The sequence below is a fragment of the Microcaecilia unicolor genome, chromosome 7 (genome assembly GCF_901765095.1).
Source record: "Microcaecilia unicolor chromosome 7, aMicUni1.1, whole genome shotgun sequence".
NCBI lineage: Eukaryota > Metazoa > Chordata > Amphibia > Gymnophiona > Siphonopidae > Microcaecilia > Microcaecilia unicolor.
The window spans coordinates 231,484,347-231,509,984 of record NC_044037.1 but is presented as its reverse complement, the minus strand read 5'-3'; the positions used below and the strand labels follow the sequence as shown (position 1 = coordinate 231,509,984).

The following is a 25,638-nucleotide window of genomic DNA, read 5'->3' as shown; positions in this document are numbered from 1 at the left end:
CCTTGACTTTCTTTCATCTCAAGATATTCTTGATCCACTTCAATCTGGCTTTCGCCCCCTTCATTCAACTGAAACAGCGCTTGCTGAAGTCTCCAGTGATCTGTTCCTGGCCAGATCCAAAGGTCTATTCTATCCTCATCCTTCTCAATCTATCTGCTGCTTTTGACACTGTTAATCATAGCCTACTCCTTGATACGCTGTCCTCCCTTGGATTTCAGGGCTCAGTTCTTTCCTGGTTTTCTTCTTATCTTTAGTGTATAGTCTAGTGGATCCTCCTCTACTTCTATCCCACTGTTAGTTGATGTGCCTCAGGGATCTGTCCTGGGACCTCTTCTTTTCTCCATCTATACTTCTTCCCTTGGTACTCTGATCTCATTCCATGGTTTTCAGTATCATCTTTACACTAATGACTCCCAGATCTACCTCTCCACACCAGAAATCTCAGCCAAAATCCAGGCCAAAGTATCAGCCTGCCTGATATTGCTGCCTGGATGTCTCAGCGCCATCTGAAACTAAACATGACCAAGAATGAGCTTCTCATCTTTCCCCCTAAACCAACCTCTCCTCCTCCCCCATTCTCTATTTCTGTGGATAACACTCTCTTCCTTCCTGTCTCATCAGCTCGTAACCTTGGGTTCATCTTCGACTCCTCCCTCTTCTCTGCACATATTCAGCAGACTGCTAAAACCTGTTGTTTCTTTCTCTATAATATCAGCAAAATTCACCCTTTCCTTTCTGAGCACACTACCAGAACCCTCATCCACACTCTTATCACCTCTCGCTTAGACTATTGCAACTTGCTTCTCACAGGTCTCCCACTTAGCCATCTCTCTCCTCTTCAATCTGTTCAAAATTCTGCTGCACGACTAATATTCCGCCAGTGTCTTTATGCTCATATTAGCCCTCTCCTCGTCACTTCACTGGCTTCCTATCCATTTCTCCATACAGTTCAAACTCCTCTTATTGACCTATAAGTGCATTCACTCTGCAGCTCCTCAGTACCTCTCCACTCTCATCTCTCCCTACATTCCTCCCCGGGAACTCCGTTCACTGGGTAAATCTCTCTTATCTGCACCCTTCTCCTACACTGCTAACTCCAGACTCCGTTCCTTTTATCTTGCTGCACCATATACCTGGAATAGACTTCCTGAGCCGGTACATCAAGCTCCATCTCTGGCAGTCTTCAAATCTAAGCTAAAAGCCCACCTTTTTGATGCTGCTTTTAATTTCTAACCCTTATTCACTTGTTCAGAACCCTTATTTTATCATCCTCACTTTAATATTCCCTTATCTCTCGTTTGTCCTGTTTGTCCTAATCAGATTGTAAGCTCTGTCGAGCAGGGACTGTCTCTTTATGTTCAAGTGTACAAAGTTGTGTACGTCTAGTAGTGCTTTAGAAATGATAAGTAGTAGTAGTAGTAGTACTCTAATAGGACTGGCTATATCATCTGAAGCTGTCATAGAGACTGGTATGTACTGTTTCTTTCATATCTTTGGTGGGTGGGAGGGGGTCAGTGACCACTGGTGGAGTAAGGGGGGTCATGCCTTAATCCTTCCAGATCATTTGTTCATTTAGGGCACCTTTCTGTGACTTAGTCATAATTGAAACAGGTCTAGACCAAAACATCTAACTTTTAGTTCCAGACGTTTTTGCTTTGTTCTGTTATGGCAGAAAAACCTCCAAGTTGTAGGAATGCCCAAATCCCATCCCCAACATGCCCCCTTGTGATTTGGGTGCATAGAAAAGTGTCTTAAAAATGGGTTTGAAAAATAGCGATGTGGACGTTTTGGAAAAAAAAAAAGTCCATCTGCCGCTTTGTGCTGCTTTAAGGATATTTTTCTGTTTTGAAAATGGGCCTCAATGTCAACTTACTTTACATTTTTTGGGCAAAGCTCACAACCAAATCACATTACTTTAGGCTAATAAGATACATACATAACTATTTAAATAATCAAATATAGCACAAAAATTATCAATATAAAAGTCCCTACTACCATCTGAGTCTCTTTCAACTCTAACGACAATCAAACATTAATGGGAAGAGTCGGATAGAAAAACTGAAGCCTGAGCAAAGCAAAGGAATCTGAGGTCTGAGGTCTAACAGAAAAAGGCGTTAAGATTTAAAAGTAGCCTCAAAAAGGTGGGGGGTTTAGACTAGATTTAAATAAAGCCAGAAGGGGAGCATGATGCTCCAAAAGATGAAAGCTATTCCAAGCATACAGTACAGCAAGGCAGAAAGCATGAAGTAAATAGAGAAAGATCAAAATATACCCTGGAAATACATCTCCTAAATGTGGAGAAAAGCATCTCCTTTGTGGACAAAGTGTACTTTGTACATAACATGGCATTTACACCCTACCAAAAGCCCAACATGCATACATCTTCTTACTTATACTAAATAACCACACAAGGCAATTATCCAATGGCAAATATTTGGCCACAGCTTTGATCATCTTTAAAAGACATTAAACTCATACATTTTCCATTTAACATGCATCACTGAAGAACCCAAACACAATATCAACAGCCCCAGTGTGGCTTCTTAATTCCCAGAAAGCTATTCATTGTCGAAACTAGCTCTTCTTAATTTCATGCTATTCGCAACCATCAATATGTGTGACTCATGGTGACTCAGGGCAATATGTCAAGCTGTGCATGTATTCATGGCAGTGAAGCCCAAGAATGCGCATTTCAAATCACTGTTCTTCCCACAAACATTATTACTCCCACCACACCTGGTGGCAATAATTTACAACCCTCGGCCAATAGGTTCCATCTAACTTTACCCAAGCTGCAACTGACCCCCACCCCTAGCCCTCCCCCTAACCATTCCCACTCCCCCACTCCACACCCCCCCCCCCCATACAGAAAATGACCCAACCACAAAAATAGGGTTGGGAAGGAGGGAAATCTTAACTCACAGCTAACCTACCCATTATTTCTCTCTCCCTCCCAGCTCCCAACAACCCATATCCCACCAGAACTTTCCTACTCATTACCCTGCCTCCCTTTTCTAGCCATCCAATCCTACCTCCCTCCTCCCTTCTAATCAGCCTTTCTCCCCATTGCTAACCTACCTCCCTATCCTGCTTACTTTGCCTCATTTTACTTTCCTCACCTATCCATACTTCCCCACTTTCAGCCTGCAACTCACAAATACCTTTGCTTCAATACTAACCAGTAGCTGCCTCAGCCAATGTTATTAACCCCATATTGAGGGAAAGAGTTTTTAGATGGTCAAACAAGGGTATTCATGAAGAAAGGTATAGGGAGAGATAGCGAGGAACTGCAAAATGAATGCACTTCTAGGTGAGTAAAGGACAGCTTTAGATTTATGCAGAAGTTGATAAGGAATAAATGTAGTGATTTAAGAAGAGGGATTTATATGGATGTAGCAACACTGAGGAAAGCAGAATTTTGAATACTCTGTAATGGATAGAGGGGGTTCATTGGGAGATCTGGAAGGAACAGGTTGCAGTAAATAAAGGTTTTGGTTGTGTATTCCATGAGCATGCTTCAATTTCTCCCCACTTGTTCATATATAGTCTGTTCAATTTTTTCTGTTTTGTTCAATGGAATTGCACAGACAGCTAATGTTTTTACCCTCATTTTCCACCTTGTCAAATTTGGTTCCCTCCCATATGTTTTCAGAGACTTAGAGGGGTATTATCGAACGGGGACGACCATCTCTAAGGACGCCCAACTCTAAGGATGGTACCGCGAAGGGGCGGGGCAATGGGTATTATCAAAACAAGATGGACATTCATCTTTCGTTTCGATAATACGGTGGGGGATGCCCAAATCTTGACATTTAGGTCAACCTTAGAGATGGTCATCCTCGGTTTTCGGCGATAATGGAAACCAAAGACGTCTATCTTAAAAATGTCCAAATCCAAGCCCTTTGGTCGTGGGAGGAGCCAGCATTAGTAGTGCACTGGTCCCCCTCACATACCAGGACACCAACCGGGCACCCTAGGGGGCACTGCAGTGGCCTTCACAAATTGCTCCCAGGTGCATAGCTCCCTTACCTTGGGTGCTGAGCCCCCCAACCCCCTCCCAGGTCCGCCTGCCTGAAGTACACTGCACCCACTACAAATGCTCCAGGGACCTGTATACTGCTGCGATGGACATGAGTATGGCATTTGAGGCTGGCATAGAGGCTGGCAAAGTATTTTTAAACTTGTTTTTTATGGTGGGAGGGGGTTAGTGACCACTGGGGGTAAGGGGAGGTCATCCCCAATTCCCTCCGGTGGTCATCTGGCCAGTTCAGGCACCTTTTTGAGGCTTGGTCATGAAAAAAAATGGACCAAGTAAAGTCGGCCAAGTGCTCATCAGGGACGCCCTTCTTTTTTCTATTATCAGCCGAGGACGACCATGTCCTAATCACGCCCCAGTCCCGCCTTCGCTACCCTGCCAACACGCCCCGTGAACTTTGGTTGTCCCCGCGACAGAAAGTAGTCGAGGGTGTCAACAAATAGGCTTTCGATTATGCCGATTTGGACGACCTTGCGAGAAGGATGCCCATCTCCTGATTTGTGTCGAAAGATGGGCGTCTTTCTCTCTCGAAAATAAGCGTGTTAGTTTTCCTCAGGCAGACAGACATTCATTTATAATTTGTTTACAACATTCTATGGGGTTTTAAAGAATAAAAATAGCTGCATTTATTTCTAAATGTCTTTTTTTTTTTTTGTATTTTCAAATATCGGAAAACATTTAGTTCTTTCTCCCATTATGGACTTGCACTGTTAGATGTTTTCAGATAAATGTTTATTTCACCATTTGAATGTCATATCAAAAATACCCCTCTAAATGTACCTGGATACATATTTGGCAAAAAACACAAGACCCATATGCACAATATTGTTATACTGAAAACCAGACTCGTTTGACGTCCTCAAAGTCTTAACTTAAGAACTGGGCTGTCAGCTCAAGAGAAAGAAATGGGAATAAGAAGCTGTAACATTTTGTTAACTCATTTGAGAAACAACTACTTTATGCTGTGTGTCTTCTATTTACTAATAAGCAAGGTATAAACTATTGGCACCCTTGGAAAAATACTGGCAATAAGCCAGTGCTCAATTATAGTCCCATTTAAAATCTCCAACAAAATTCTGATATTTATCATTCAGCAAAATAAGATGATTTTACATTTTAAAAGATCAAGTTCCAACAAATTACTAAGAAGAATGTGACCAATTTTGAAAGCTTGCCTATTATTTCTTTTACTTAGGCATTTGGATGCCGTTATGTATAAAACAGAAAGTTGCTCAAGAGACAATCACATAATAGCACACTTTGTTTAATATATCAAAGTAATGGTGAACAACATAAAATATCTCAAGAGCTTCTCTTGTTGAAAGACACAGATGTAGTCCTTTCCTGCCAGTAAAAAATGAAAAAGCCATCAACACACATGCTTTCAAGTCTTCTCCTTCCAGATATGTTATAGTTTGTTTGAACTTGATGCCTACCTTATCTTGCACTGTGTCTGTCCAAAATATTCGTCGTAAATAAAAGTGAAAGTCCACACCAACTGCAACTCCACGGTTCTGAGACCGTACCAATGTACGCAAGCTTCTCCCATGAATGTCTCCAATCAGCAAATCACGGCCATTAGAAAAAATGATCTGTGGCACCCCAGCTGAAAATAATGCCAGTTATTAATAAGGTACAATAAGGACACAAGATACTCAAAACTCAGTCCAGGCAGAAAACCAATATGCTTTGCTTGCATGGAAATTATGGAGGAGTGAAAAATACGTTTTCTCCTTTGTGAAAATTTTGCATTGCTTTACTTTCACATATGATTTTAGTCTAAATCTTTCACAGGAAATGGCAGAATATTTTGCAAAACTAAGACAACTCAGTAGCATAAGTAAAGCAAGTTTTAGAAAGTCTGCATTGGATTATACTTAGACCACGGATTCCCAAACCTATCATGGGGACTCTGCAGTCAATTAGGTTTTTGGGATTTCCACAATGAACATGCATAAGGTAAATTTGCATATACCGGGTTCCAATTTATACAGATCTATCTCATGCATATTCATTATTCATTGTGGATAACCTGAAAACATGACTGGCTGGGGGGTCTCCAGGACAGGTTTGGGAAAGCCTAGCTTAGGTATTTAGAACAGATCTGTTGTACATGGACAGTACAATTTCCATCTAAAGTATGTACTGGGATCAGTCGTCTAGCTATGGGTGGGTCTGGATGGGCACAGGCCCACCCATTCTTGACTTATGTTTCCCCTGTCTGGAGCCCCCAAACAGCTCAGTGGCAGCCACTTCATTCCCCTCTCTCCCTTTCCCCCAGACCCAGCATTTGCCCCCTGCCTGCAGCACAGCAATACCCCTTCCTCCCCATTCTACCTCATCACCTTCACCAGTGGCCGCAGTAATACACATTTGCTGCCAGCATCAGCTCCACAAGCTTCTCTATGCCCTGACATTACTTCCATGATTCCTCTTCAGCAGGATGAGGCAGAGGGAAGCCTGTGGGGCCAAAGTAAGCAATGGATGTGCATCGCTGCTGCCACCGGCGAAGATGCTGAGGTAGAGCAGAAAGAGGGGTTCAGAAAGGGGGAAGTTGCTGCACTGCAAGCAAATGCCAGATCCAGGGGTGGAGGGCCCACCCAAAATGACATGTCTGGCTATGCCCCTGACTGGGATAAATAGTGATTTACCTAGGTAAAATGATCTGGCTGAAAATTGCCCTCCTCTGCCTGGGTAAAAATGTGTGCAGACTTCCACGGTATGTGCACTTGTATCTAAGTTGAAAAAAGTGGTCCTATAGATCCATTTAGGTCGAAGGCAGAAAACATCACACATGTGCACATACTTAGCTGTCTGCAAAAATAAGAGGTCAAAATACACAGAGAATATTCACACATGAACTTTGCAGCTACTAATTTTCAAGCAGAAAACATGTTGGAGTTTCCTTTCAAAATTAGCTGCAAGACAGTATAAGGGTAATTTTATAAGGGGTGCCCACTTTGTCAGGGCAAGTAGGTGCCTACATAAACACTATTTTATAAAAACAGATAAGCATGCATATGTATCTTTATAAAATACTAGCATAAGCAACAGAAAGCACACTTAAATTGCAGACATGGACATGTACCCCTGCTCTCGAGCAGGTGCAAATGTCTGCATCTAAATTATCAAAGCATATGTGTAATTCACATATAATTTAGGTGTATACTTGTGAACTCCACCCATGTTCTACCTAAACACCTCCCTGTACACACCTACCAGCAAAATGCACACTATCATATCAACATGAATACTTTTATGCCAGTCAGAATTTTATAATAGGCGATTTACACATATATGCAGCCACGTACATGTGAAATTAACTTTATAAAACATGCCAACCTAACAGCCAAACCACTAATCCTCTAACCCCAGTTTAAAATACTCCACACCCACCTACACAACCCCAATCTACCATTACTCCTATGATAGGCAAGTGGGGATTGGGTAGATGGATGGAGGGGGGTAGGGAAGATCTAGTTTGGGGGAAAGGTGGGTGGGTGGGTGGGTGGGGGGTCATAGTTGTGTAGATTAGTGATGGGGGTTGGTGGGGTAATTGGGTGTTAATGAGTAGGTAGTGGAGTTGTAAAAGGATTTGGGAGTGGATTAGTGGGCTAATTGCTAATAGGTGAAGGGGTGGGTTAATGGGTTGGTGGAATGTTGGGTAAGAGGCTTGGGGAATGGATTGGTGAATGGATGGGGCTAGGTAGATAAGGAGGCAGGGCAGTTAGTGGGTCATCGGCTGGGTCAAGATAGGTGAGATTTGGGTGGGGGTAGGTAGGTGAATAGATAGTGGTAGATGAGTAGGTGAGTGGTTATAGGTAAAACAATTCAGTGGAGGCTTCAGGGTTCCTAGTTCACCCAGGTATAGGGGTCCTTGAGACCTAGGAGCCTTCATTCAAGCAGTGCCAGGTCTGTGGGTTCCCAAATTTAGAATCTCATCTGCAGGTATCTCCAACTTGGGTATTTCAGGTCTTGGGTTCAGTTTTTTAACTAACAATTGATCGCCTATTGAAGTCAACTGAAAATTAGAAGTACTTCACCTTAGGGATTTAAGTAAAGTTTCAGTGCTAAACTGGAAGTAAAAAAAAGTCACAAATTTTTCATGTACTTCCCTACAGTGGAAGTAATTCCTTGTGTAGGTCATTAGTAAGTGTGCATTAGCTTTCTAAAGAGGTCATCATAGAAGTCTGAATGGGGTTTACATGTGTCAAAATGGCATACACATGTAAATAGTGATTTTACAGTACCACTATTCACACATGTATATACCGAGGAGGCATAGAAGTTAAAGGTGTGGTCTGAGCAGTCCAAATAATCAAAATCTGGTGAAAATCTTCACAAACAAAGAGAAAAACAATTAATATAACACTAGGAAAGATTAGTGTTAGGGAAGATATTAAAGTGTACTTTTATTACTAGAAGAAATCTGTTGCCAATTTTTCTTCCCAAAAACTCCCCAGGCAGTTGTTCTCAAACTTGTCCTTCAGGAGCCCCGGTCAGGTTTTCATGACATTCACAATGAATATTCATGAGAGAGCTTTGCATACTCTGCTTCCATTGCATGCAAATTTAAGAACAAGCAAGACCAAAATGCTCACATGATGTGTTAGATCTGCAATGCCTGTGGTGTTCCAGGACATAACCTTCCACACAGCTGCACCGGTGACTGCCAACACGGTCTTCACACAACTGGTCACAGATTCCCCATATCTTGCAATCATCAAAATCTAGGATATTGGCATTAAAAAAAGCATAATTATTTGGTAAAATTGTCCTTCACACACTGATCTAAATGCAACATTTTCAGACCCAAAACTGAATTTGTAGATGTATCTGTTTTTATAATGATGATGGCTTCTTAGAAACCTATATCAAAAACAGCTGCTTTATTTTTCTTGTATTTGGTGATGTGGAGGGCCATAATCGAACAGGCCGGCCATCTATAAGGTCAGCCATCTCTAATGCCGGCCCCGTCAAGTGGCGTACCAGATTGTATTATCGAAACAAGATGGCCAGCCATCTTTCATTTCGATAATATGGTCAGGGCCAGCCAAATCTTAACATTTGGTCTGCCCTTAGAGATCGCCGATAGTGGAAACTAATGGCGGCCATCTCAAACCCCGCCAAATCCAAGGCATTTGGTCATGGGATGAGCCAGCACTTGTAGTACACTGGTCCCCCTCACATGCCAGGACACCAACCGGGCACCCTAGGGGGCACTGCAGTGGACTTCACAAATTGATCCCAGGTACATAGCTCCCTTACCTTGTGTGCTGAGCCCCCCCCCCCCAAATCCCCCTCAAAACCCACTACCCACAACTGTACACCACTACCATAGCACTTAGGGATGAAGGGGGGCACCTACATGTGGGTACAGTGGGTTTTGGGGGGGGTTGGAGGGCTCCCATTTACCACCACAAGTGTAACAGGTGGGGGGATGGGCCTGGGTCCGCCTGCCTGAAGTCCACTGCACCCACTAAAACTGCTCCAGGGACCTGCATACTGCTGTCATGGAGCTGGGTATGGCACTTGAGGCTGGCAAAAAAATGATTTTTATATATTCTTTTTGGGTGAGAGGGGTTGGTGACCACTGGGGGTGTAAGGGGAGGTCATCCCCCATTCCATCCAGTGGTCATCTGGTCAGTTGGGGCACCTTTTTGAGGCTTGGGCGTGAACAAAAAGGGACCAAGCAAAGTCGGCCAAATGCTCATCAGGGCCGGCTTTCTTTTTTCCATTAACCACATCCCCGTCCCGCCTTCGCTACACTGCCAACATGCCCCCTTGAACTTTTGCCGGCTCAGCGACGGAAAGCAGTTGAAGCTGGCCAAAATCAGCTTTCGATTATACCGATTTGGCCGGCTATAGGAGAAGGCCGGCCTTCTCGTTTGAAAATAAGCAGGATTGTCTAATTTTTTATTATCATTTGTATTTGGTATATTGTGAATTGTTTTATATTTTAAATTTTGCTTATTGTGATTATTGTTTTAATTTATTTTTTGTGCTTATTGTTTATTGGTTATTATGAATATTTATGTTTTACCACACCTAGAGGTGAAAAGAAAGGCGTGTTTATAAATTTAAATAAATGAAATGAAAGAATTTTTCATTCTGCATTGTCTGGGAATTCTTTCTCTAGCACCAACCAACAAAATAAAATTATTATACACCAAACATATATCTAAAAAATATATATTAAATGCACAAATGAATGGAATGTAGAATTTTCTTGTTATTGAAATCAGAAAACAAATTAAGGGCCCTGTTTACTAAGGTGCGTTAGCATGTTTAACGCACCTACAATTAGTGCATGCACAGTGTAGGTGCCTTTAGGGATATTGTAGGTGTGTACACGGTTAACGCGTATACATGGTTAATGCGCATTAAAAATACTAACACGCTATAACGCGCCCAAGTAAACAGGGTCTAAATACAAAATACTTCTCACTTCATAGCTTCATTTTTCTTAAATCAAAAGGACACATCTCCACTCATTTCATATGTTCCATGCTATAGTACATCCTTTATAACTCCTTGCTAACACTAAGAGTAAACACAATTCTCTTGAAATAACAAGAATACATTTTCAACCTTACACTATCAAAACTAAGAGTGGATTAGGATAAAGGAACAGTGTTTTCTGCTAAACAGCTCAGCATTTCGTCCTCGCTTGATAATGCCTCCATGAAAGGAAGCAAGATGACAAGTGAAACAAATCTATGCACTTCTTTTTTTATCCTAATACCAGAATGTTATTTCTACACAGAGATTTCAGTGCAAAAGATTGTCTACCTCATGGAAGTAGAGCTTCTCCTCTGTCCTCATCTAAGGGAAAGAATGCAAGCTCAGTGACACTAATTAAACTTGACATGCTGTGCTCCCAAATTGAACTACTAAGAGTTTAGCTCAGTGGTTCCCACATCTATACTAAGGACTCCATAGCCAACTGGGTTTTGAGAATGATCAGAATGAAAATGCTGGTGATAAAACTGCAAAAACACTGAGTTCCCAACATATGCAGATTTATCTTGTGCATTCATCACTCATATCCTGAAACCTTGGCTGGCTACAGGCTCCCAAGAACAAATCTGGAAGCCACTGGCTTTAGTTATAGTTATAGTTCACAGTTTAGCTTCTCATTTTTCCAAGGTTTTGTGAAAAATTATTTTTACTTTTCATTTAGATTCTTTCCCAGTTGATTAAATTTCAGAATAAAATAAACACATATTCTACACTGAAACGAACAAATTTCATTCCATGAAGTGTCCTGAAACTGAGGCCCCAATGCTCAGAGGCAAATGTGGGCGCTAGAGGCCGTTAGCGTCGGATTTGTGCCCACATTTGCTACCGCAAGATGTTCAGAGCTGGCGAGCGCGAGAAATAACAAGCTCACTGGCTCTGAATGCAATCAGCATGCAAATGCTCCTCTCCAATGCTCAGCAGGCAGCGCACCAAACAAGGACACTGCTCCCACAGCAAACCCTACACCAGCTCAGAGCTGGCATCAGGGTTTGCCAGGGCTTTGGGGAAGACTGGGGAGACCCTGTTCAGCGTGCATTTGCATGTTTCCAGGCCCTCACCCCCCAAACACAAGGGTCTGGAGGTCAGGTGGACCTCCAGACTCCCTTAACCCACAAACACATAAGCTCCCCCCCCCCCCCCCCCACACACACACACACACACTGACAATACCAAAAACCTAGTGGTCTAGTGGGACCCTTACTAGACCCCCTCCCTGCCCACCCAAGAGCTAGCCTGGTGGTCTAGTGGTAGGTCTACTCCCATACATCAAAACAGGATGAAGAACTATCAATTTTGAGGCAGTGCCCACAGGAGGAGGGAGGAAGTGCAAGTCCTTTGTCCTGTTCTGAGGTATGGGTGGGTCTGAGGGTTTGGGGGGGCAGGCAGGTCCACCTCTAGATCACCAGGCTAGCCCATCAGACTAGCCCTTGAGTGAGTGAGTGAGTGAGTGAGTGAGTGGGTTGGGGGGGGTCTAATAAGGGTCCCACTGGACCACCAGGTTTTTAGGTATTGTCGGTGGGGGGCTTATGCATTTGGGGGGTATGTGGGTCTGGCGGTCCACCAGATCACCGGAGCTTAGGTTTGACAGGTCCGGGGTTTAGCTTGGACCCATCAAACTTCTTCTGTGAGAGGATTGTGCCTTGAATTCATGCCCAGGCACAATCCTCATGCAGAGGTTCCCCTATGATCAATGCTAATAATGCACCTAAATTTGCATGTTATTAACATTGATTATTAGAGAGTTCATTCCCTGCGCTGTTCTGGCAGGGGTTCTGAGCATCGGGCCCCCCGAGAGAAGTAACTGTGGGAGTTAGATGGCTGAGATAATAATCAGGACAAAATTAACATGTGAAATAGGATGAGTTATGTGATGAAGACTATCATGCAGAGCAGAAAATAGTCCCTAGAATATCTACATTTAGGGGCCTTTTTACTAAAGGTTAGCATGTGCTAACTGCACGTCCTATTTTATACCTTTGGGCCATGAAGCACAATGTTTGTTAGCACATGCTAAACTTTAGTAAAAGGACTCCCTAATTACCAAGTTTAAAGATGGATCCAGAAACAAAAAGCACTTCCTTGAGAGATTGATTTACCTAAATTAAATCTCTGCTGTTTTCATACAAATATTTCTGTAGTTCACCAGATGTCCACACTTTGATATAGGCTTCCCAAACTGAGAAGAGATTTATCTGCATATCAATATTCTCTTTTCTTTTTAATAAAAAGTAAACCTCACATATACCTGCAGATGCATTGGTTAATTGTTCAGTAAAAACCTTCCGTACATATCACTCACCGATGCAGGTACGACTGTCATTGATGTTTATGACGTACCCAGAGGGGCAATAACAAGACCCACCAGATGGAGAGGCATGGCATCGATGCTGGCAGCTCAAGGCAGCACATTGAAATATACCTAAAAGAAAATGAAAGCCATAAACAATACACCACACTTCATAAAGAACATCAATGAAAGAGCAATGGAATCAATTTGTAAAGGAAATTATCCAGGTAGCAGTGGGGTAGGTCTAGCCTAATGGTTAGTGCAGTTGGCTTTGATCCTGGTGAACTGGGTTTGATTTCTACTGCAGTTTCTTGTGACCTTGGGCAAGTCACTTAACCCTCTATTGCATGTAAAGCATTCCACAATATATTTACCACTTAAATTCACTATAACAAGAAAAGCAGAGCTTGTGCCTGAGGGCTCTCATTTCCCACATCTTATGAAAGAAGAGGGAATCATAACAGGGAACTGAGAAATGTTAAGACTGTACTATAGAATAAAGACTGTCTGTTAGTTCACTGAGACTCGTTCAAAAATAAGCAATGTTTCATCACGGTCAGAGCAAGTCTGACAATTGATAGAAAAATAACATTTTTCTACACTGCATGCTTGATCTATGGCATGGAGGAGTAACTTAGTGGTTAGTGAACCAGAGAAGCTAGGGTTCAAATCCTACTTTTCATACTGGTGATCTTTCAAATTTGCCTTCATTTAGGTACAGTGGAGGAGTGGCCTAGTGGTTAGGGTGGTGGACTTTGGTCCTGGGGAACTGAGGGACTGAGTTCGATTCCCGGCACAGGCAGCTCCTTGTGACTGGGCAAGTCACTTAACCCTCCATTGCCTGCCGCATTGAGCCTGCCATGAGTGGGAAAGCGCAGGGTACAAATGTAACAAAAAATAAAAAAAAAATACACTGAGGCCACAGGGTAAAACTTGTTCTATAACAGCACCAAGGTGCCTAGTTCTGTTATAGAAAGAAGCATAACCCAGTATTGATGCACCTAACATGTTGGCACTTATGCCAGCTATAGAGATGGCATAAGAATGGGTACCTAAATGGGCAGGGACACACCTGTATTCTGTAAATTTACCTGCATAAATGAGAGACCTGCTTATGTCCCACCCGTGCTCCACCCCTGTAGCTGCCCCCTTGCAAATACCATCTATGTATGTTAAGTGGGTATTTGCAGAATAGAACTTATGCAGAATGCCATTATTCTAATCTTTTATGCATGCAGCATGTACGGAAATGTGAGCGTCTAGTTTATAGAATTGCCTTTTAATCTTCAATTGCCTGAGGCTCAAAGCATGGATTTTAACTAATATTAGGCAAGGAAATACCTAATGAACCAATCTAGAAAGGTAGTAATCTAATCTTAAGTACAAATCCCACAGCCCAGATCACATGAATCCCAAAATAATAGGCTGTCTTCCTTCTATGAGTGTTGGCTTGAAGGATATATCACAGCACAGAAATTGAAGAGCAATATGCAAACTCAAATAATCAAAAACTAGTTTCGAAATTAGATAACTGTGGCTATGTGTACATGGGAAGCAGCTTTTTTCATAGCTCTTTGTATTTTAAATCAACTGTATTTTTTTCATTGCTATGTAGTCTATCAGAGACATAAATTCAAGTGATGTTACTCCATGCCTGCCACTGAATTGATACTCACTGCAGTTTCTGCCAGCAGTGACATTTGTTTCGTCTTCTCCAAGAGGGCAGTGTACAGTCCCATCGCATACTTGCGTGTATGGAATGCAGTGTCTAGAAGTCGGGCAAGCCCATTCACCTGGGGAGCACTGCTGAGGAGGACCACTGTCTAATCACAACAAGGGAAGAAAAGACAAAAAAAGGTCAAATGGAATGATAAAGTGTGCCTAAGCAATAGAAAAGATATTTAAACCAGCTCATTTTAGTTTTAATAATTAGCAGGGCTTTTTTGAAGGGGAACTTAGGGGTACTGAGTACCGGCACCTTTTCCATTGTCTGCTAAAATTGACCCACGGTCCCCAAGTTTTAGTGAAAGAGCTCAGGCTCTACACAACTATTCTGCCTTGTCATAGATTATGTGACTGGTTGCAGGGAGCCTGGCTATTGTGGAATGGGTCCCTCAGTGATCACCCAACCCCTGAAGTGTGGCCTGGCATTTGAGTACTGGCATCTTTCTTGCTAGAAAAAAGCATTGATAATTAGTAACAACATTAGGTTGTCCAAGAGAGAACTTTACATTTTGTCCACACTCTCTCTATAGCTACTATAAAAAGGTATCCTGTCTTTGGCCACATATTTTCAGTCAGAACTGTAATCACTAGTACAAAAAGTTGCAGTGATTGCTGCAGTCAGCTGTGTGTGTGTTTCTCTTGAGTCTTCAGCACTGGACACATTGTTACACCCTTAGAGTGATACCAATAAGCAACACACAATGCATTCTTTTTAAAAGGCTGCCTGCTGTGGAACACAAAGGAGCACAACAAAGGGCCATACTCCTTTCTGCACCCCCTTCAGGAGGTTATCTTAGAAGGGCTAGGCATGTGTAAAAAGCTACTTATGTGTACAGAAAAAAAAAAAAACCATTACCCACATCTGTACTAGTACATCCACAGATTTCAAGGGGACTGTTCTGGGTGTGATGTAGTGGACTTCTAAAATACATGACAACTTCCTCTTTTACAAGGAAATATACACATATTTTTTAAAAATTCCCTGTCAGAATGTCTCCTCTAAATCATGCATACGTATGAGCTAACTGCTCATTTGTACCTGAAGTTTTGAAGTTTTGAGAAGTGAATCAATTTTAGAATGCAGCTCCTTAACTGGCTCCTCTTGAATGCATAGTTTACAAAATCCTGTATTTACATGTGTATGTGCCAGCATTTAAATGTGTACATTGCAAAAAAAAAAAAAAATTGCATTTATACCAGCAAATACCACTGCTTGCAGATATAAGCTGTTTTGTTTTTGTTTTTTTGTATATAAGTGTCAGGAAATGCTTATGGTATCCTTGCAAGAGTTATGAGTCATTTTTCTGTGGAATTTAACTTGTTTATGTTATGTACACTTTAATTTTGTCGTATTATAATGCTACATAGAAAACTAATGTAATAGTGAGAAAAGATTTCATTTTTTCTATAATTAGAACATTTTAATTCATTAATGGTTGTCACTTAGATCAAAGAAAATCCTCCACCAAACGCACAGATGGCGAATATCTTCTCTTAATTTCAAGATGCTCCAGAGCTGGGTACTCATTAAGGAGATATTCACTAAAGCAGAGGTGAGAATACAAATTTAATAGCTTCAGCAAATGTTTGCCATAATGTCCCATGAAATCACTTTCAATAATTTCATCTTTTTAATTCCAAGATTAACGACCTAAACACTATTTACTTAATACCTTAAGAGACAGAAAGAAAAGCAACCAAGTGAATAATTGTTTCTGTCCTGTGTGATATTATGGCCGTGAAAAGGATAAATTATGGAGAATTTAAGGCTAGATTTACTAAGGTGAGTTACTGTGCTAATGTGCATTAATGCAGTGCCTGCTAACAGATATACTACAGAACAACTTAATACCATCATTCTGTATACCTATTAGTGCACATTAAGAGCTTAATACCCTATAACAAACATGCCCTGTATTTAGACACCTGCCCCAGCTACCTAATACGATCTGCCCCCCAACGCTTCATAATAGATCTCACATCCCACTTCATGTTACAACAGGGTATATACCCTCAAGAAAAAGGCAACATCCTGTTCACCCCAATACCAAAAGACACCAAGAAAAAAAACAAATGATATTACCAACTACTGCCCAGTAGCTTCTATCCCATTAGTAGTGAAACTCATGGAAGGACTGGTGACCAAACAACTCAATGACTACATAAACAAATTCACTATACTACATGAGTCACAATCAGGTTTTCGACCCATACACAGCACCGAAACAGTACTACTCACTCTCCTAACCAAATTCAAGCAGGAAATCGCAATGGGCAAGAGCATTCTCCTCCTCCAATTTGATATGTCAAGTTCATTCGACATGGTCAACCATAACATATTGCTAAGACTCCTAGAATACTTCGGAATCAGTGATGGCACTCTGAAATGGATTAAGGGCTTTCTAACCACAAGAACTTATCAAGTGAAATCAAAAACAAACATATTGTCACCGTGGAAACCAGGCTGCGGAGTACTGCAGGGTTCACCACTATCACCGATCCTCTTCAACCTCATGATGACCCCACTAGCTAAGACCCTATCCATCCAAGGCCTCAACCCATTTATCTATGCTGATGACGTTACATTATACATCCCATACAAACATGATCTGGCAAAAATCACCAACGAAATCAAACTAAGCTTAAACATCATGAACCCATGGGCAAATGCATTCCAACTAAAACTCAATACAGAAAAAACACCCTGTCTCATCATCTCATCCCAATATAATACATACAAATCCACAAACATTAACAGCCCAGGATACACCCTCCCTGTCTCAGACAGCCTGAAAATTCTTGGAGTAACAATCGACCATAACCTATCACTAGACACCCAAGCGAAATCCACCATAAAGAAAATGCTTTTCTCAATGTGAAAACTCAAATGCGCAAAACCATTCTTTCCGAGGGAAATATTTTGTAACCTGGTTCAGTCCATGATATTAAGCCACGTAGATTACTGTAATGGAATCTATGTGGAATGCAAGGATCAAATCATAAAGAAACTTCAGACTGCCCAAAATACAGCAGCCAGGCTTATATTTGGAAAAACACGTTTTGACAGCGCCAAACCACTCACTGCACTAGCTACCAATCAAAGAATGCATCATCTTCTAAGCACACAACTATGGAATTCATTGCCAAAAGCAGTAAAAACCACACTCGACCACCTAAATTTTCAGAAAGCACTAAAGACAGACTTGTTCAGAAGAGCATACCCCACTGACCCAACATAAAAATACCGGTCACTTGCTACACAATATAACCAAAGACCATAACGGACATTACCTGACTCTTCTTCCCCCCAACTGTTTCCTACCATACATATACCTCATTATACCACAATATCACTTTGTATTCATTCATACTATGTATTTGTTCAAACCGTAACCAGCTAACGCTGTTAACGGTTATATGTAAGCCACATTGAGCCTGCAAAAGGTGTGAAAATGTGGGATACAAATGTAACAAATAATAATAATAATAATATGTAAAAAAAGAATGCACTAATTCCTTGGCGCACCACAGAAAATGAGCCCCTAAGGATACTGATGCATTAGAGTGCATTAATGTGATTATTGCATATTATTTTACCAGCTGTCCCACTTTATTCAATGGAGCCTAGTTATTAATGACGGGGTCCTTTTACTCAGTGTGTTTTTTCTAGCAAAAAAAAGGTGCCGGTACTCAAATGCTAGGCCACCCTTCAGAGATGGGGTGAACAATGAGAGATCCACCCCTCAACAGCCAGGTCCCCTGCAACCAGTCACAGAATCTATGACAAGGCCGAATTGGTGTGTAGAGCCTGAGTTCTTTCATTAAAACTTGGGGTCCATAGGTCAATTTTAGCGGACAATGGAAAAGGTGCTGGTACTCAGTACCCCCTCAAAAAAGCCCTGCTTTTACTAAGCTGTGGTAAGTGCTAGCATGCACCTACCACAGCTCAAAAGGGCTTACTGTGGGACACAATAAGGCATCCTGTGATAAGTTCCTAATTTGCGTGCAATACCTGTGCACTACAAAATCTTGTTTTTTGTGGATGGGGCGTGTCTGGGGGTGATGAGTAGACTTTTCTGCACTAATCAGTTAGCGCATCTACATTACCACATGCTAACTGATCAGCACAGGATTAGTGCGTAAGCCCTTTCTGTCTACAAAATGGGTGGCATTAATGGCCGCACGCTAATGGCAATATTAGTGCATGGCCATTAATTCTGAAAATAGAAAATTGGCCATTTTACTGCTGCAGTAAAAATGCCTTTAGCATGTGGGAAAGACCTGCCTCAAGGCACTCTATGGCCACTTTTTACCGCAGCTTAGTAAAAGGACACCAACGCACATTAACAGCATCGATGTGTGATAATGCAATAGTGCATGTTAGTAATCCTAGCTATGAATAAGCCAAAATAAAACATCTGACTAGTCTGAAATAACACCGCTTTTCCTGTTTTATTTATTTTCATTGTAATCTCTGAAATTGTAAAGATATAAGAAACGTGAAAAAAATAATAATAAAATAATAATAATAATGATCCTCACCGCATCCTGTTTCATCTGCATTATCATCACAGTCGTCATCTCCGTCACAAATCCAACTTTGAGGAATACAACGACCACTTGGGCAAGTGAAAAAATTTCCTCGGCAGGTTGGGTAATCTGGAACAGAGAAGTATTAGAACACATAATATGGGTTTATGTTAAGATAACTATTTTATATGTTTTTCTTCAAATACTTCAGAATATCGGTAGATGATGCCATCATCTAATCTAATCTAATACAGCACTTGTATTCCACCAACTCCTCCTTGAAATTCAAAGTGAATCACATCTGAGAATTGAGCAAGGGCATATCCAAGGAATTACAAAAACTTAAAAATAAGTACATTTAGAATTAATCAAAATAGCCGTGGCAGTAATGCTGATTTGGCACACGCTGGACGCGCATAGGTCCTTACGCACCCTTTGTAAAAGGGCCCCTTAGTGCAGCTATAAAGTGGCTGCATTTTCCATTTCCTCTATTAATGTCTACATGCTAATTTCCCCATTAGCACGTGAGCACTTACCAACATCTATTTTCTAGGCTGTAAGGGATCCCACACTAATCACATGCTAACCAGTTGGCATACATCAGTGCAGCTGTGTTAACCAATTTGCAAAGAACACGCCTACTCTCTGCCCCCAGCACTAAAAAAGAAAAAGTATTTTTTTAGCGTGTGGGAACTGACACCGATCCAAAATCTACCGCAGGACGCCTGACTGTGCCCCGGTAGTGGTTTTTAACATGTGATAACATGCATTAGTGCTTAGCACAGTTTAGTAAAAGAGCCCCTTAGAAGGTTTACTTATGTCCATACTGCTCTGTGTGCCAAAATGTGCAACTGCATATTGCCAACTAAAACATTTTCCCACTCCTCACACTTACCTTTAAAGCTTTCCGACAGGGATCCCCAGATTACCTAGCTAATCTTACAGTTCCATATTCACCAATTCGTCTGTTGCACTCTCTCAAAGATTACCATTTAGTTCTACCAAATTCCAAACAAGCTAGATTAGAATCAACCAGACACTGTGCCTTCTATTTCGCAGCCCCTGCTTACTGGAATTCCCTTCCTTACGAAGTCCGTATTGAACTATCCTTTGCAAAGTTTAAGCCTGCCTTAAAGGCTTGGCTGTTTCACCAGGCATTCGACCTTCGAAAATAACCAATTACGATCACAGTTGTCGGTTTTCGAACTCAACCCCTACCTCTCTCCCTCCACTACCCCCTCATTTTAGGTCCCTTTTACTAAGCCACGTAGGTGTCTACGTGCGCCCAATGCACGCCAAATTGAAGTTACCGTCTGGTTACCACCTGGCCCTTGCAGTAATTTCAATTTTAGCGTGCGTCCACTACGCGCATCTGAAAAATATTTTTTATTTTCTAGTGCATGTAGGGGACGCACGCCAAGTAGCATCTGACATACATAGGTCATTACCTCCCAAATTCTTTACCACTAGGCCGATGGCTGGCGGTAAGGTCTGAGACCCAAAATGGATGCGCAGCAATTTTGATTTTGCCACACGTCCATTTTCGGGGGAAAAAAGAGGGCTTTTTTACAGGTGCGCTGAAAAATGATTCTGCGCGCACCCAAAACCCGCACCTACACTACCGCAAGTCATTTTTCAGAACGCCTTTGTAAAAGGACCCTTTTGTTTGCACCATCCCTGTATGGATATGTATTGGCCTTTCTTGTATGACTGCTATGTACTTTACTATCTGAACATTGTAGTTCCTTTCTCCTATCTTTCATATTTGTAACTAATTTTTAGAATTGTAAACCACCTAGGTCTACCTGTTAGTTCAGGCGGTATATCAAATTATTATAGATAAATAAATAAAAATGTTTCCCACTTCTTAGGCCTTTTATTTCTAGTGCATCTTTAATTCAAAACTGTTTTTAATATTTGATAAAATGTAGAAGCTTGTTTTGACGTTGTTAATACTTTAGTACAGAGCATTGTAGCTACCAATTATCAGTTATGGTTTTCAAATCCAATTAACTGGTTTTAAGCAAATGAGGTATTTGGAACCCCTGATTGTTGATTGGAGAGGCCAAATTCTGTTTGAAAATTGTCAAAAAGATTATTTTTATCCTCCTATGATATTTGACTTTTGCCACGTATGCCAATTATCTTCTTCTTTTTTTTTAATTTTAAAAAATATGCTTTATGCCGTTCAAGAACTGTTCCTTAATCTACAACCATTCTAATTTTAAAAAACACCTCCATTGTGGCTGAAATCACATGGAGGGTAATTTTGTAACAGTTCATCTATTTTGGGAGTCTAAGTAGAAGCCTTTTTTGAGGATATTTTATAAAGTCACGTGGAGCAGCATTTTAGAAAGGACGTCCAGCTCAGAATACGGACATCCAAGTCGGTATGTCACATATGGATGTCCATTTATCAAGTATTTTAGAACAGGATTTACTGACTTACAGCCTGTTCTAAAATACATGAGAAATGGATGTTTATGCCTGGTGACATCCAGCATGAGCATCCATTTTGCAAACTGAAATATCCAAATTTTGAATGGGGCAAACCAAGGGACATTTTTATAACAGTATAGGAACATCCAAGTTATGAAATGGCCACATAGATATCCAATACAGATCAGAGCAGTAGCCTGATGGTTGAAGCAGTGGGCTGAGAGCCAGGGCACCCAAGTTCAAATCCCTTTCAGCTCTTTGTGATTATTTTTTCTTTTAAATTGTGAGCCCATCAGAGAAAGAAAAATACCTACTGTACCTTAATGTATACGACTTCAATGGCCTTCAGGCTTGCAGGTTTCTTATGCATTCTGGTACAGTAGGTATTTTTCTGTCTAGAGGGCTCACAATTTAAAAATAAAAGACAAACAACTAAAATGGGATTTGAGCCTGGGTCTCTTGGTTCTCAGCCCACTGCATTAATCATTAGGCTAGTCCTCAACTCTACGTATATGGAGAGTTATTAAGAGGTTATTTTTAAAAAATGTTACTACCATGAATGTCTATAGTTCCTGAAGCTGTCACAGAGTCCTGTATCCCTTGCTAGTTTCACATTCGGGGGAGGGGAAGGACAGTAACTACTGAAGTATTAAGGAGGTGACTTGCCTTAATCCCTTCAGTGGATCTTTCTGTATCCTGAATGTGCCAATTTCCAGGTCTGAATAGCAACATCCATCATTTTGGACAAGGATGTCCTTGGATATCCATATATTGCCCCCCCCCCCCCCCCTAGTTCTACCCAAAACACAACCAGACCACACCTCCTTGCCATATAAATGTGCTGAAGTTTTAGGCATCCATATCCTGGCTTTATATAATCGGGATTCAGATGTCCAAGCAATACATGTTGCATTGTTTTATTGTTTTCTGATTTTTATTATTGTGTATGTACATATGTAACCCACTTAGTTGTAGACAGGCTAAGAAAGTTTTAAATAAAATAAATAATAAAATAATAGATGCTGGTTTTCAGACATCCAAAACACGAATGCACCTATCTGTCTTTATAAAATAGCCTCACAAGCTGCTAGAATTGTGGTTAAATTGTAGGCAACTGAAGCACACACATAGCTATATAGTTTATAACCTACATGTGCTTTTGGTGACCCCTAGTGGTAGCACCCTTATAAGGGGTCTTTGACACCATTTTGGAAGCAGAGCCAGAAGGTATATGAGTGGAAGAGGATCACTCCTGCCCTGTTACACTAAACAACCATGGGTTACGCCCAGGTGAGTGTTAGGATGATTGGGAGAGCCAGGGGGCAGAAGGGTTGGGTTAGAGCCAAACTGAGAGGGACTTTGCTCCAGGGAAGGGCTTGGAGAGGGATCAGATGGGGGGGGGGGTCGAAAAAGGGGGATCAGATCAGAGGATTTTACCAGGGGCAGATTGGGTGGGGGGATCAGATTGGGAGGGTTGTTGAGGGATTGGGGCAAAGAGAAATCAGATGGGGGCGGTTATCATAGGGATCAGAGCAAAGGGGATTAGGGAATTAGAGGCTGGACACATTCCCTGCATTTACCATACAGGCTTTGCTGTTATGGTGTGGTTTCTGCAAAAACATTACTGCCCTTTAGTACAACAGCCCCTGGATTCTTTCTCCATTCTTCAAGATTCCTTCTGAACTATTTGTGCTTTGACTTTTTTGATCCACCTTAAGAAGTGCTAGCTGGCCACCTCTGAGACTTAGCAGGTTGAGCATGTGAAAGATAAAAATGTGGAAATGTATGGCGATATTGAAATTGTTACAACCCCTAACAGAACTGCAAATTCAAATACATAAAATCACAGTACCACAATTTTGTTCATCGCTCCTGTCTCCACAGTCGTCATCATGGTCACAGATAAAGTCTCGAAGGGTACATTCTCCGTTGGCACACTGAAACTGGTCACTGCCACAATTCTGAGCTAAAACAGAGCAAGAAATACAAAGTTAAGATATTATATATAAGATAATAAATAGACGTATCTACAGAATTCTGAACAGAAACTTATTAAAAATACTTGGTTTGTCTTATCTTGATTCTCAACAGTACTTACTGCAATTAGCTTCATCAGATGCATCCCTACAATTAACTGTGCCATCACAGCGCTGGCTTGTGTTAAAACACGCTCCATTTGTACAAGATAGCTGAGTGCATATGGGATATTCTAGGTAAAAAAAAGAGCAGTTATTTACAGATGTGAAAACATCATTTTTGACATTACTAATATGGAAACTTTTTGGGAACTAATCCTAGAAAAGAGTTTATTCCATTTCTGTGCAGCATGTGGAGAATAATTTTATAACAGGTTCCCTAGGCTGAAAGGCAAAGTAGGTGCCATTTTGGGGGGATATTCTATCAAGACACCAATTGACACCTATATGTCTTTATAAAGTAGCACATTCTAACAGGCAAAATAGTGAAAAACGCTTTAACCCGTTTTGCGATGCCTGTTTTTCATGTGCTAAGTGTGTGTTAGGGCTTAATGCCCTTTAGTAAAAGGGCCCTAGAAGCATCATTTCCAGCTCCACCATACTGTGCCCTTATGTTGCATACAAGTACATTCCTTTCTTGTCACTGTGCATACTTCTAGACATTTTTATTAAAAACCCTGTTCTGCAGGTAAAACAGGGATTACCCATGGAATGCTTTTTGTAAAATTACTCCTCAAACTTGGGAGTCCATTTGAATAGAGCCTCTGAAAACAAAGGAACTGTGAAAAAGGTGTAGAATTATGGTACAGCTTGAAGCCTGCTGGAAAAGCAAGGCCCAGCCTAAAGCCCAGACTGAGGCCTAATTGGAAAAAGAATGGTCAAGGACTCTGAAATCAAAATGGAATCTCTCATCTGTAAAATGGCTTCCTTTGTCTCTGTATCAAAATTAGAAGAGGCTTCTTTTACAGTTGACAGTTGGAAGTTGTGAAATAACTAAAAATAAATTGAAAAGAACCTAGCCAGGTGCTAAGTACAAGAACAGGGAAGTACATTGAGAATAGGGAAGTTTAGGAAGTTTGTGGTTATACTCAGTTAGGACCATCTGGACAAGATTTTTCCAGAGATAGATCTGTGGTCAGATTGAAAGGTGGGGTCATCTGTGTAAACAAGGTTATCATAGAGGGGTGTATGAGAGCCTATTGATTTGAATGCAAGACAGCGGGTATAAAAACTGACAGCAAATGTAAGCAAGGAGGAGAACTCCAAAGGCGTGTCATGCTGCCCATCGGACCTCCACACCTGCTCGTGTATCTAATTATTTTGTATTATCTTGGTAAATTGGCAAATAAAACTATATATCTTTACAATCTTCCCTTTCTCCTTTATTGTATTCGGTGTAACTATCCTGCTGGTTTGATTGGGTATTAGGAAGTACTCCCATACTCCCACACAAATATGGAGTCAGATGATTATATGGTTAGCCTTCTAGAGGTTCTCTCTGGTAAGTGGAAAGCCGATTGGCATTACCAGACAGAACCTGGGGAACATTTAAACCCCCATAAAATTCAAAGGTAATAGGGGCAATTCTGTGAAAGTCACCAACAGTTAGGCAGCAAGATTTATTTATTTACAGTATTTATATACTGCCTAGACCTAAGTGGTTTACAATTTTCTTTTCGGATAATGGTACTGTCCCTACTGGCCTCGCAATCTACTACTACTACTACTTAGCATTTCTATAGCGCTGCCAGGGATACGCAGCGCTGTACAAGTTTAAACATGAGGAAGGACAGTCCCTGCTCAAGAGAGCTTACAATCTAAAGGTAAAAACTATGTAGTCAGTGTAGGTATCAGGAATGGGAAGGTGGTTAGGCGCCAAAAGCAAGGGAGAAGAGATGGGCCTTGAGTAAGGACTTGAAAATGGGCAGGGAGGGCGCATGACGTATGGGCTCAGGAAGTCTGTTCCAGGCATAAGGTGATGCGAGGCAGAAGGGGCGGAGTCTGGAGTTAGCGGTGGTGGAGAAGGGTACAGAAAGGAGTGATTTGTCCTGAGAGCAGAGGTTATGGGTGGGAACATACGGGGAGAGGAGGGTAGAGAGGTAATGGGGGGCTGCAGATTGAGT

General features: G+C 41.4%; 1 protein-coding gene across 1 annotated transcript in view; it reads right to left on the bottom strand.

Moving 5' to 3' along the window:
- Positions 1 to 25,638, bottom strand: part of LRP2 (LDL receptor related protein 2) — a 334,494-nt gene that overhangs the window by 287,531 nt on the left and 21,325 nt on the right. Inside the window, exons 4-7 of the mRNA XM_030210857.1 lie at positions 23,638 to 23,748; positions 23,392 to 23,505; positions 19,113 to 19,229; positions 14,522 to 14,668 (exon numbers count right to left, since the gene is read on the bottom strand). Of these exons, the coding sequence (XP_030066717.1) occupies positions 14,522 to 14,668; positions 19,113 to 19,229; positions 23,392 to 23,505; positions 23,638 to 23,748 (489 nt within the window). The remainder of the gene's footprint in view (positions 1 to 14,521; positions 14,669 to 19,112; positions 19,230 to 23,391; positions 23,506 to 23,637; positions 23,749 to 25,638) is intronic.